This window comes from Prenolepis imparis, unplaced genomic scaffold, assembly GCF_030444845.1.
Source record: "Prenolepis imparis isolate NDT839.2.m4 unplaced genomic scaffold, iyPreImpa1.0 SCAF_15, whole genome shotgun sequence".
Lineage (NCBI taxonomy): Eukaryota > Metazoa > Arthropoda > Insecta > Hymenoptera > Formicidae > Prenolepis > Prenolepis imparis.
Window position 1 is genome coordinate 6,877,438 of NW_028141173.1, and position 13,464 is coordinate 6,890,901.

At 26.0% G+C, this 13,464-nt stretch overlaps 3 protein-coding genes across 4 annotated transcripts; all 3 read right to left on the reverse strand.

Moving 5' to 3' along the window:
- Positions 1-1,276: 1,276 nt before the first annotated feature.
- On the reverse strand, positions 1,277-2,607 carry LOC145946233 (mevalonate kinase-like). The gene is made up of 2 exons (XM_083055759.1): positions 2,002-2,607; positions 1,277-1,537 (listed from the first exon to the last, which is right to left on the reverse strand). Exons 1-2 carry the CDS (start codon positions 2,605-2,607, stop codon positions 1,277-1,279), a joined length of 867 nt encoding a protein of 288 aa, XP_082911885.1.
- Positions 2,608-6,291: 3,684 nt separating this feature from the next.
- On the reverse strand, positions 6,292-7,865 carry LOC145946175 (uncharacterized). The gene is made up of 2 exons (XM_083055678.1): positions 6,809-7,865; positions 6,292-6,661 (listed from the first exon to the last, which is right to left on the reverse strand). Exons 1-2 carry the CDS (start codon positions 7,715-7,717, stop codon positions 6,401-6,403), a joined length of 1,170 nt encoding a protein of 389 aa, XP_082911804.1. The 5' UTR covers positions 7,718-7,865; the 3' UTR covers positions 6,292-6,400.
- Positions 7,866-9,815: 1,950 nt separating this feature from the next.
- LOC145946085 (mevalonate kinase-like) lies at positions 9,816-12,945 on the reverse strand. Of its 2 annotated transcripts, XM_083055485.1 has the most exons (5): positions 12,772-12,940; positions 12,425-12,661; positions 11,605-12,049; positions 10,863-11,177; positions 9,816-10,032 (listed from the first exon to the last, which is right to left on the reverse strand). In XM_083055485.1, the coding sequence occupies exons 2-4, from the start codon at positions 12,484-12,486 to the stop codon at positions 10,920-10,922; spliced, it is 765 nt and encodes a 254-aa protein (XP_082911611.1). In that variant the 5' UTR covers positions 12,487-12,661; positions 12,772-12,940; the 3' UTR covers positions 9,816-10,032; positions 10,863-10,919. The 2 variants fall into 2 exon arrangements, with proteins under 2 accessions (XP_082911611.1, XP_082911610.1); XM_083055484.1 differs by having other exon boundaries at positions 11,605-12,661; positions 12,772-12,945.
- Positions 12,946-13,464: the final 519 nt, after the last annotated feature.

A 13,464-nucleotide genomic window follows, 5' to 3' on the forward strand; every position in this document is an offset into this window, starting at 1 on the left:
TTTAGTATATAAAACTGAAGATATAGAAAAAAAATAAAGAAATACATATTTGTTTTGTTATTTCAGAAAATCTCTAAAATACAATATTATGAAAATCCAATTGTAATAATTGTCGTAATTAATTTATGTCGTAATATAGTAATATAGTTATTTTCACATAGGCATTATTAGCGCAAAAGAAAAGTTTGCTCTGTCATCTTTTCAAACAATAATATAATAATTCGTATGTTAAATCGACAAATACTTTATTACAAATACTCTATTACTATTTTCGTTTTTTCTTTAATCAAATTACGTCGAATAATGAAGTTAAAAGTGAAAAAACTTCTTTCAAGAGTTTATAAAAATAAATTAATCTTTTTACATACCACTAGCTTTTCAATAGTACTAAAATATATCAAAAATATTATTTTTTATTACCTTAAATAATTACATGTATAATATATTACCCATTTAATGTTGTCTTTATATATTTCCAAATGTAGAACATGCGATAATAAATGACTGACAAACAACGTGCTTCATAATTCGTGTTTATGAATTATATATCATTATTAAGAACTGAAAAATTAAAAATTTAAAAAAATTGTTTCCGGTTACTTAACAGAGGAAAAATTAATGAATAAAGATCATCTCCACTCCCCCAGCTCTATTTTTTACATAGATATACATTTATAAGACATGCGCCGGATAGTAATATACATAACACGGAAACTATCAAGTTTGCAGCTAACAGATATATGTACGTCAATCTAATGAACAATGCTGATTAAATATATTTTTCTCATAATTTTTTTTCTTAAGCTTCGCGAGAAAATATAATTCAAAATTGTTTGACTCATTTTTCATTATCACAACTTGCATTATATAATTTAAATTATGAAGCATTATGTATATCGATTAAATTATAACTCGGAAAAATTTTCTACTTATTTTATTGCAGCGGATGATCTCGGCGCAACGTCGGTTATATTTTTATTTTTAAATTAAGATGGGATAGAATACGAAAAAACTAATATTTTCCGATATATTTTACAAGAATAGTATTCAATGATTTCTCACTTTCGATTTCATAATTCAATACGACATCATTAAAAGATCGCGATTTTTAAGTAATATACATATACGTTAAAACAAAAATATATATTGTTTGTCGTACTTCCCTTAAAAAACCACAGTAATTAAGTTAATAATTTTGACACATTTTTTTTACATTTAATTATATATCCTAATTTAGTCACTTATATATCTAATAATCGCGATAATTTTAATAGAATCAATTATCAATTCTCAATCCCTCACAATTGATGCTAGTAGGTGTCACAGTAAAATTATTTCCTTCTTCCAAATGATTCTTAATATTTGTAATTTCTTCTTCTGTAATGCCCGGTGGTAGCACGATGTATACATATCTAGCTCCAAAACCTGTAAGCTTTCCCTTGTATCCATTATTGTGTGCGGTCGTGCAAATATTATCAAATGTCTGATTCGACAAATTATATTCCTTCAAAAATTGTTGATTCAGCTCAATGGATGACTGCAAAATATGAAAAATGTTAGTTATAAAACGACCCATGGTTTCTATACTTAAAATGTTTGTATTGTTCCCATCTTTCATCACACAAATTTATAGTAATTCGTTTTTCTACACCCTGTATATATAATAACATTGTTAAATAAAAACAAAAATAATACCTGTAATAAATTGTAAAGCCATTGAATTGCACGTAAATTGGTATTTTCGATGTTACGATCTATTAAAGTGAGCCTATTATACATTGTTATTGCTGCGTTGTCTAATTTATTTAAAATAGTATCAAACTCTGAGGAATTTCGAGAATCAAATTTTAGCTTTGCCATTTGTTTCGCTTGATAAGATTTTTTTTGGCGATTTTTTGAATCAATCAGTAAAATCTTCATTTCCTTGATACTCTGGCCAACCATATCAATATTTATGTGATTGGTACGTTGACTTTTTATTATCATGCCGTATGTACAAACGTTGGTATTGACCGACGCACACTCATAGTCTTGCATAAATTTCTCGCAGAATCTAGCGTAACTTCTAACATTCTTCAAAAATTCATTATTATTAAATTCAATAGAGTGATCACCACTCTTTAGACGCTTCCAATGAAGAAAGCACGCTGCGAGACAAACCGCGAACGATGTCGAACTGCCAAGACCAGCGCCTAAAGGTATTTCGGTGGACACGCGGACGCGAAAAGGTGTTATGTCAAGATGCTTCGCGCAAGCAATAGTATAAAGTAAGAGAAAGAATATTTTTAAGCTAAATCTCTGCTTCAATGTCCACCAGATACAGTTTAAAGTTATCAAGGAATTTACGTATTTATGCACAGAGATTATATCTGAAGTTATATCTACATCATTTTCAGAAAGAAAGCTTCGAACACGTTCTAAAGGTATATCAAACTGTAGATTAACCTGAGGGAAGTCTATCTCAATTTGTGTCTTATCAGATAATTCCCAGAATTCAAGATGGGTACGAAGATTTAAGCTGGTCGCAATAAAATGTTTTCTATACATCGCCGAATGCTCTCCGGATAAGACGATTCTGCCCGGTGCGGAAATTTTAAAATTAACCATTCTTCTTTTATCAATAAAAATATTTCTTCTTCACAGAACTGATGTAATGTTCAATAATAGAGAGTTGATAATTAAATTTTCGTAGCTCTTACAAGCATTTATTAGAACTATATGGAAATTATATTCTCGTAACGTGAGAAAGATTTAGATATTATATTTGTGTCGTTTCTTTTCGTTCTGTAAATGTAAGAAATGTGTAACGTGTCAATTATATGTGACAAAAATATCTCGTCGGTTATACGTTATGAAATGGATATCTATACAAAGTACTTAAATTAATCTATACAAAGTACTTACATTTTACTTGGTTCTTGTTATATGCACTTATTTTCATTTATCAGTAGATTAATGTCTCTATTTTATTTCAGAGCATCGCACATATGTCTTCTTAATTATTAAATCTTTATAACGTCAAGAAAAAGAAAAGCCACTAATAATTGATAAATTTGAAACGTTCGTTATCGCACACGAGACAGTGTTTATGTTTCCTGTATACTTTCGCGTCTCCGTTGTGACTGATTTCGTTTCGGAACATAAAATAACATTAGTCCAAAGTCACTTTAAATACGAACTACAATGTCAGACTTTTTCAATGCTTTAATCAAAAATCGAAAAATATATGCTCATATATCTAATTTAAGAATTACATATTATTTTCAATATCATTTATCATATATCTTATTGTCATTTCCAAATATGTTTAATGTCTCAATTTAAAATATATGTATGAAATATTTGTATGAATGCGCGTGTGTATCGTCAAAATATTGTATATATGTAATATTTCATTTAAATATAAAAGAATATATAATATTTTGATACAATTTATTACATAATTATATATCACACATATATATTACAAACTTAAAAATACTAACGAGAATGATTTTATTTTTATCTCCTAATTATTTTAAGATAAATCTTTAGTATGTAAAACTAAAGATATAAAAAAGAAATAAAATTAAATATCGTTTTCCATCAGACAATCTCTAGCTATTGTGTATATCTAATATTATGGTAATAATTGTAATAATTGTCGTAATTAGTTTACATCGTTGGAATATAGTCATAATTATATAGACATTATTAACGCACACAAAAGAAAATTTTGTTGCTATTTTTTTAAATAATAAAACATAATAATTCGTATGTTAATTCGACAAACACTTTATTATCCCTACTACAAGATTTTCGTTTATTCTTTATTCAAATTACGTTGAATAATGAAGTTAAAAGTAAAGAAACATGTAAATTTCTTTCAAGAGTTTATGTAAATTAATTAACTTTTTCATATCAAAATAAATTAATCTTTTCACATACCACTCGTTTTTAATAGTAAAATATTTCGAAAATATAATTTTTTATTATATTTAAATAATTGCATGTACATTTTTAATTTAATCTCCATATTTCCAAAAGTGGAATATGTGATAACAAATTACAGACATATACAATGTGTTTCATAATTTGTGTTCGTGTGACCATTATTGTATAGCATTATTAAATAGAAAAAGATTAAAAATTTTAAAATATTGTTTCTGATTGCTGAACAAAAGAAAAATCACTAAATAAAAATTATTTCAACCAGCTCTATTTTAAAAAGTCATTCTAACTAGCTCTATTTTTTTTGCATAGTGTACGTACATACATCTACAAGACGTGAGCCGGATAGTATGTAACATGAAAATTATCAAACTTGCAGCTAACAGATATTGTATATGTTTATCTAATAAACAATGCTGATGAAATAAATTATATTTAATAATTTCTTTTCTTAAGCTTCGCAGAAAAATATAATTCTAAATTGTTCGACTCATTTTTCATTCACAAATTGGATTATATCACGGAGAGGAAATAATTAATCATTCCGCATCTTTCTCTAGCTCATGACTGATTTCTCAACAATAAAATTGCTTTAAAGAGATGCTCCTAAATATCGATTACATAAACAAATTTTTTGAATATATTTATTGATATGCTATTTGATATACTTTAATCAAACTTTAATCAACATATGAATACTGAATACACACAATAATTATAGTTACACAAAATAAAAAAATAATAAATTGTATTAATTGAAATTAACACAATCAGACAAATTTTATTATTTTATTTGCATTATCATACACAATATACTCAATAATTAACAATTTTGCAATTTGTCACAATTTCGCAATACATTATATATTATAATTACAAAATATACTTTTTCGTCGATTGATACATAATTGAGATATAACATAAAATGCAGTACTTATCTTTCAAATTATATTGTTTAATATAATTCGATTACATACTTTTGACATAAAAGATGAATATAGAGCAAATTATGTTATTTCACAGATCTCATTTAGGAGAGCCTATTTCGACATAATAATTAAATTAATGTATCACGAACTTTCGCTGAAGTAGAATGATTAGAGAATACTGAAGTAGAATAATTTTATCCTCTTTTTCTTAATTATTTTAAGAATGGATAAATCTTTAGTATATAAAATCAAAGATATAAAAAAGGAATAGAAATAAATATCCATTTCCTTCAGACAATCTTTAGCTATTGTGCAAATCAAATGGAAATAATTTTCATAATTAATTTCTACGTCGTAGTAATATAGTTATTTTCACATAGGCATTATTAGCGCAAAAGAAAACTTTGCTCTGTCATCTTTTTAAACAATAATATAATAACTCGTATGTTAATCGACAAATACTTTATTATAAATATTCTATTACCATTTTCGTGTTTTCTTTAATTAAATTAATCAAATTTTAAATTAAAAAATTAATTAATCAAATTTTTTAAAAATCAAATTGAATAATGAAGTTAAAAGTGAAAAAACTTGTAAATTTCTTTCAAGAGTTTATAAAAATAAATTATTCTTTTTACATATCACTTGTTTTTTCAATAGTATTAAAATATATAAATAATATTATTTATTATTACCTTAAATAATTGCATGTATAATATATAACCCATTTAATGTTGTCTTTATATATTTCTAAATGTAGAACATGCGATAATAAATCATAGACAAATAACGTGCTTCATAATTTGTATTTATGAATTATATATCATTATTAAGTACTAAAAATATAATAATTTTGTAATATTGTTTTTGGTTACTTAACAGAAGAAAAATTATTGAATAAAAATCACCTCCACCAGCTCTATTTTTTACATAGACATACATTTATAAGACATGCGCCGAATAGTAATGTACATAACACGAAAACTATCAAGCTCGCAGTTAATAGATATATGTATGTCAATCTAATAAACAATGCTGATTGAATTAATTTTTTTCATAATTTTTTTTCTTAAGCGTCGCGGAAAAATATATTTTGAAATTGTTTGACTCATTTTTCATTCATAACTTGCATTATATAATTTAAATTATAAAGCATTATGTATATCAATTGAATTATAAATCGGAAAAATTTTCTGCATATTATATTGCAGCGGATGATCTCAGCGCAACATCGGATATATTTTTATTTTTAAATTAAGATGGGATAGAATACGAAAAAACTAATATTTTCCGATATATTTTACAAGAAAAGTATTCAATGATTTCTCACTTTCAATTTCATAATTCAATACGATATTATTAAGAAATGGTGATTTTTAAGCAATATACATATATGTTAAAACAAAAATATATATTGTTTGTCGTACTTCCCTTAAAAAACCACAGTAAATTAAGTTAATAATTTTGACACATTTTTTTTTACATTTAGTTATTTGTCATTATTTAGTCACTTATATATAATCGCAATAATTTTAATAGAATCAATTATCAATTATCAATCCCTCACAATTGATGCTGGTAGGTGTGACAATCAAATGATTTCCTTCTTCTAAATAATTCTTAATATTTGTAATTGCTTCTTCTGTAATGCTCGGTGGTAACACAATGTATACATATCCAGGTGCAAAACCTGTAAGCTTTCCCGGAAATCCAATATTGTTTGCAGTTGTGAAAATATGATTGAATGCATTATCCGACAAATTGTATTTTTCCAATAATAGTTGAGTCCGTCTAATGCAACGCTGCAAAACATGAAAAATGTTAGTCATAAGACGGTACATTTTCTAACAGATAATTATTATGTATTGGATAATATTGTCAATGCAGCAAGACTAAAATATATAATATATGTTTATAACAACATTGTTAAATAAAAACGAAAAAGATACCTGCAATGAAATGTAATAATGTAGACGTACAACCAAATTGGGATTTTCGATGTTATTACTTATTGAATTGAGGCAATTATACATTGTTATTGCTAAATTATCTAATCTATTTAATACAGTATTAAACTCGGAAGAATTTCGGAAATCAAGTTTTAGCTTTGCCATTTGTTTCGCTTGATAGAACTTTCTCTGGCGAATTTTTGAATCGATGAGTAAAATCTTCATTTCTATCATATCACGGCTAGCCATATTAATATTTATGTCAGTAAGTTGACTTATTAATATATTGCCGTATACACAAACTCGGACATCGGCCGTCGCACACTCATGTACGTTATGCATAAACTCCTCGTAGAGTTCAACGTAACGCTGAACGTTTTCCAAAAACTCATTATTAAATTCAATAATCTGATCACCTCTTTGTAGATGCTTCCAATGAAGAAAACACGCTGCCAGACAAACCGCGAACGATGTCGAACTGCCAAGACCAGCGTCTATAGGTAAATCCGTGGACACGCGTACGCGAAAAGGTTTTATGTCAAAATTGCCGTCGCAAGCGATTTTATATAACAAGAAAAAAAATATTTTTAAGCTATATCTTTGCCTTAACGTATACCACATCCCGTTGAAAGTGATCAAGGATTTCACGTAATCAAACACACGTATTGGATTTGATTTTACGTCTGCAGGTTGAGAAAGGAAGCTACGAACTTCTTCTAAAGGTATATCATACCGTAGATGAATTTTAGAGAACTCTATCTTAATAATTTGTGACTCATCAGATAGTTGCCAGAATTGAAGTTTGGTACGAAGATTCAAGCTGGTCACAACAAAATGTTTTCCATACGTTGCCGAATGCTCTCCGCATAAGACGATTCTGCCTGGTGCGGAAATTGTAAACTTAGACATTCTTTTAATTGAATAAAAATATCTCCTTCTTTACAGAACTTTGATGTAACGTTGAACAGTAAAGAATTGATAATTAAGACAGGCCACTAATAAGAATTTGAAACTTTCGTTATCGCACACAAGAGAGAGTGTTTATATTTCCTGTACACTTTCGCGTCTCAGTCGTGACTGATTTCGTCTCGGAATATATAATAACATTATCCCAAAGTCACGATTTTAAATATGAACTACAAACATTTCAATATTTTAGGGAGAAGTCGTTAGAACACATGTATGCCTATATACATAATCTAATAATAATACACATTATTTTCAATATGATAGACCAGTTCTCTTATTGTCGTAGGCGCGTTTTAAATAATGTCAAATAATGTTGATATTATAATTTTAAAATATATGTAACCCGTATATATGTATATCGTATAATAAATATATAAATGTGTAATATTATATTATAAATATATAGAAATATATATATAAAATATGTATTTTGATGCAGTTTATTTTATATAATTAAAGTGTATCATATACAAGAATTCTTATATTGGATTACGTTGCAATATAATAATGTAATTGCAAAAATTATATTATTGTCTGATATAATTATATAATTTTAAGTAAAGTAAAAAAAATGAAAAGCGCTATTTTTCTTATATAAGAGATCGCATTTATGTCTAAAACTTTATTCAACTTAATAACATTTATTATATAAACTCCGGCTGAAGAGAATAATTCCGGAGTAAAATAATCTACATTTTTTTCATGAAATGTTTAATAAATCTATAGTATTTAAAACTAAAGATATATAGAAATTGAATACTAATGCATAATTTTTTTCTTTAGGCTATCACTACATATTATGCAAATCCAATTGAAATAATTATTGTAATTATTTTACGTAGTAAAAAATGAAATATTTTCCACGTTATCATAAAGATATTCTTAGCCAAAAAATAACTTTTCAGATATTCATTTATTTAATAATACAAGAATTCGTATGTTAATTACTAACGCAAATAATTTATTGTATCTATTAAAATTGTTGTTTTTCTATTCAAGACATTTTAAACAATGATATTAAAAGCATGTATTTTTAGATGTTTATGAAAATAAATTAGATTTTTTATACATTATCCTATTCTATTATTATTATTCTATTATTAGTACTATTAATAGTAATAAAATATAAAAAATATTATTTTTTATTACCTTAAAAAATTGCACGTATATAACTTATTTAATATAATCTTCATATTTCGAAAAAAAGTAGAATGTATGTACATACATGTGATAATAAATCATAGATATATATACAATGTGCTTCATAATTAGTGTTTATAAATTATATAGCATTATTACATGATGAAAAATTAAAAATTTTGAAATATTGTTTCCGGTTTGCTTAAAAAAAAAATTTTTAATAGAAATAACTCCATCGGCTCTATTTTTTATATCAACATACATCTATATAAGACATGTGCCAAATAGTAAGTAACATATGGAAACTATTAATCTCGCAACTAACAAAAATATATCCATCTAATGAACAATACTGATTAAATAAATATTATTTCATAATTCTTTTTAAGCTTACAGAAAAATATAATTTAAAATTGTTCGATTTATTTTTTATTTATAACTTGCATCATATAATTTAAATTCTGAAGCATCATGTATATCAATTAAATTATAAATCGGAAAAATCTTCTGCATATTTCGTTGCAGCGGATGATCTTGACGCAATAATATCATCACTTATATTTTCGAAGAAAAATGGATAGAATACAAAAAAAAAACTAATATTTTTTTATATATTTTACAAAAAAAATATTCAATGATTTCTCACTTTTAATTTCAGAATTCAATACGACATCATTAAGAGATCGCGATTTTTATGCATAATATATATATATTGTATATACAAAAATATATATTGTTTTCCTTACTTCCCTTAAAATGCAATTATTAAGTTAGAAATTTTGTCTTATCTTTTTTACATTTACCTATTTACCATCATTTAATATCATTTATATATAATTGCTATAATTTTACTAGAATTGATTATCAATTTTCACTCCATCACAATTGATGGTGGCAATTTTGTAAATAAATCTTTCATTCAAACAGTTCTTTTTAATATGTGTGATTTCTTCTCTTGTAATTCTTGGTGGTATCGGAAAGTATACATATCCGTCTCCAAAACCTGTAAGTTTTTCTCTCAAATAAAATCCATTTCCAATCTCGCAAACCCTATCAAATTCCTGATGCGACAAATTATATCTCCTTAATAATTGTTAATTCCTCAAAATGTCCATCTGCAAAACACGAAAAATGTTAGTTACAAAACTGTACAGTTTCTAGCAGATAATTATGTACTAGAGGTTTTTTTTACATCAAACTAAATTAATCTTTTCACGTATAACACTAGTTTTTAATAGTACTAAAATATATCAAAAATTATATTTTTTATTATATTTAAATAATTGCATGTATATAACTTATTTAATTTAATCTTCATATTTCAAAAAAATGTAGAACATGTGATAATAAATCCCAGATATACAACGTGTTTCGTAATTCATGTTTATAAATTATATAGCATTAAATGATGAAAAATTAAAAATAAAAGATACGTGCCAGATAGTAGATAATATGGAAACTATTAATTTTGCAGCTAACAAATATATATGTCTAATGAACAATAATAATTAAATAAATTTTATTTCATAATTTTTAAGCTTCGCAGAAAAATATAATTCAAAACTGTTCGAATCATTTTTCATTTATAACTTGCATTATGTACATAATTAAAATTATGAAGCATCCTGTTTACCAATTAATTTACAAATCGAAAAAGACTTCTGTATATTCATTGCAGCGGATGATCTCGGCGCAACATCGCTTATAATTTTACATAAATAAAAAATAGGATGGAATACAAAAAAACTAATATTTTTCGATATTTTTATAAGAAAGTTCAATTCATTGATTTCTCTCTTTTGATTTCATAATTCAATACGACATCATTAAGAAACCGCGATTTTTATGCTATATATATAAAACAAAAATATATAATTTTTCTTATTTCCTTTAAATTGCAATTATTAAGTTAGTAATTTTGCCTCATTTTTTTTTACACATTTACCTGCTATTTACAATTATTTAATATCATTTATATATAATTGCTATAATTTTAATAAAATTAATCATCAATTTTCACTCCATCACAATTGATGGTGGTGATTTTGTAATTAAATCCTTCATTCAAGAAGCGTTCCGTAATATGTGTGATTTCTTCTCTTGTAATTCTTGGTGGTATCGGAAAGTATACATATCCGCCTCCAAAACCTGTAAGCTTTCCTCTCAAATTAAATTCATTTCCAATCGCACAAACCCTATCAAATTCCTGATGCGACAAATTATATGTCCTCAATAATTGTTGATTCCTCAAAATGTCCATCTGCAAAACACGAAAAATGTTAGTTACAAAACTGTACACTTTCTAGCAGATAATTATGTACTAGAGGATCTTTTTACATCAAACTCTTTTCACGTATAACACTAGTTTTTAATAGTACTAAAATATATCAAATATATTATTTTTTATTATATTTAAATAATTGCATGTATATAACTTATTTAATTTAGTCTTCATATTTCGAAAAAATGTAAAACATGTGATAATAAATTAATAAATTACAGATATACAACGTGCTCCGTAATTCGTGTTTACGAATTATATAGCATTATTAAATGATGAAAAATTAAAAATTTTGAAATATTGTTTTCTGTTGCTTTTTTAAAAAAGTCAACGTAGCAAGGCTAAAGAGAAAATATAGTACATAATAAAATTATATAACACTGTTAAATAAAAACGATAAAAATACCTGTAACTTGTTGTAAGCCTCGGGATCTCCCATGGTATTATTAATACATTTAAAGTCATCACATATTTTTGTTGCTATTTCGTGTAATCTATTTAATATAGAATTGAGACGTGAACATGGCAGCTCTGCTATTTGTAGCGCTCGTTCTTCCTTATTTTGGCGAATATTTGAATCGATCAATAGAATCCTCATTCCTGTTATTAAATTTATGGTCTCCGTAGAATAAGTTTCGTAATTAGTACGTTGACATTTTTCTATTCGGCCGTATACGCAAATTTTGGCGTCGATCGATGCAAACTCATAGCCTTGCACAATATCTTTACAGGATTTAGTGTAACGCTCAATCAACAACAATTCTTGATTTGTAAATGTAATATGATCCCCACTCTGTAGACGTTTCCAATGAAGAAAACACGCTGCCAGACAAACCGTGAACGATGTCGAACTGCCAAAACCAGCGTTTATAGGTATTAAATCCGTGAACACGCGTAAACGAAAAGGTTTTATGTCAAGTTTCTCTTCGTAAGCGATAGTATGAAGCAAGAAAAAAAAAATTTGTAAGCTAAATCTCTGCTCGCGTGTCCTACACGTACAGTTTGAAGTGATGAAGGATTTCGCGAGTTCGAGCAAAATTATTGAATCAGAAAGAAAATTTCCGAAATCATCAGAAAATAAGCGTAGAACTTCTTCTAAGGGTATATCCGTCTGTAGATTAATATTATTAAACTCTAACTTAATGTTTCTTGACTCATCAGGTTGTTCGCTAAATTCGAGATTGGTACGAAGATCTAAGCCGGCCACAACAAAATTTTTTGCATACTTCGCCGAATGTTCTCCGGATAAGACGATTCTGCCCGGTGCGGAAATTATAAAATTAATCATCTTTCTTTTATAAAATAAAATATCTTTTCTTCACAGAACTGGTGTATCCTTGAATGGTAGAGAGTTGATAATTAAATTTGCGTAGCTCTTATACAAATATTTATTAGAACTATGAAAATTATATTTTCGTAACGTGAGAAAGATTTAGAGATTATATTTGTCGTTTCTTTTCGTTCTGTAAATGTAAGAAATGTGTAACATGTCAGTTATATGTGACAAAACTATCTCATCGGTTATATGTTATCAAAGGGATTTGTATACAAGTACTTAAATTAATATACTTACATTTTATTTGGTTCTTGTTACATGCGCTTGTTTTCATTTATCAGTAGATTAATATCTTAATTTTTTCAGAGCACTGTACATATGTCTTTTTAATTATTAAATCTTTATTATAATGTCAAGAAAAAGAAAGGTCACTAATAATTTATAAATTTGAAACGTTCATTATCGTATACGGAACAGTGTTTATATTTCATGTACACTTTCGCGTCTCAGTTGTGACTGATTTCGTCTCGGATGACATATAATAACATTACCCCAAAGTCATGACTTTAAATACGAACTACAATGTCAGACTTTTCCAATACAATCAGAAATCGTTAAAATATATGCTCTAATTTAAGAATTACATATTATTTTCAATATCATAAACCAAATATCTTATTGTCATTTACAAAAATGTTTAATGTCAATTTAAAATATATGTATAAAATATATGTATGAATGCGCGTGTGTATAATCAAAATATATATATACATATAATGTTTCATTGAAGTATAAAAGAATATATAATATTTAAATTAAAAAAAATTTTTTTTATTTTGTATATATATATACTATATATATAAATAATTTTTCATTTAAACAAAAGAAAATATATAATAATTTGATATATTTGATTACATAATTAATATATACCGTACATTTATATACAAGCTTAAAAGTACAAAATCAGAATGATTTTATCTTTATCAT

Bases quoted from the DNA above. Each gene is read 5' to 3' on its own strand.
- LOC145946233 (XM_083055759.1), bottom strand. From the start codon at position 2,607: ATGGTTAATTTTAAAATTTCCGCACCGGGCAGAATCGTCTTATCCGGA. The intron at 1,538-2,001 runs GTTTGTACATAC...CATATTTTGCAG, and splicing joins GTGCGTCGGTCAATACCAAC to TCATCCATTGAGCTGAATCA.
- LOC145946175 (XM_083055678.1), bottom strand. From the start codon at position 7,717: ATGTCTAAGTTTACAATTTCCGCACCAGGCAGAATCGTCTTATGCGGA. The intron at 6,662-6,808 runs GTATCTTTTTCG...CATGTTTTGCAG, and splicing joins ATTATTACATTTCATTGCAG to CGTTGCATTAGACGGACTCA.
- LOC145946085 (XM_083055484.1), bottom strand. From the start codon at position 12,486: ATGATTAATTTTATAATTTCCGCACCGGGCAGAATCGTCTTATCCGGA. The intron at 11,178-11,604 runs GTATTTTTATCG...CGTGTTTTGCAG, and splicing joins AGGCTTACAACAAGTTACAG to ATGGACATTTTGAGGAATCA.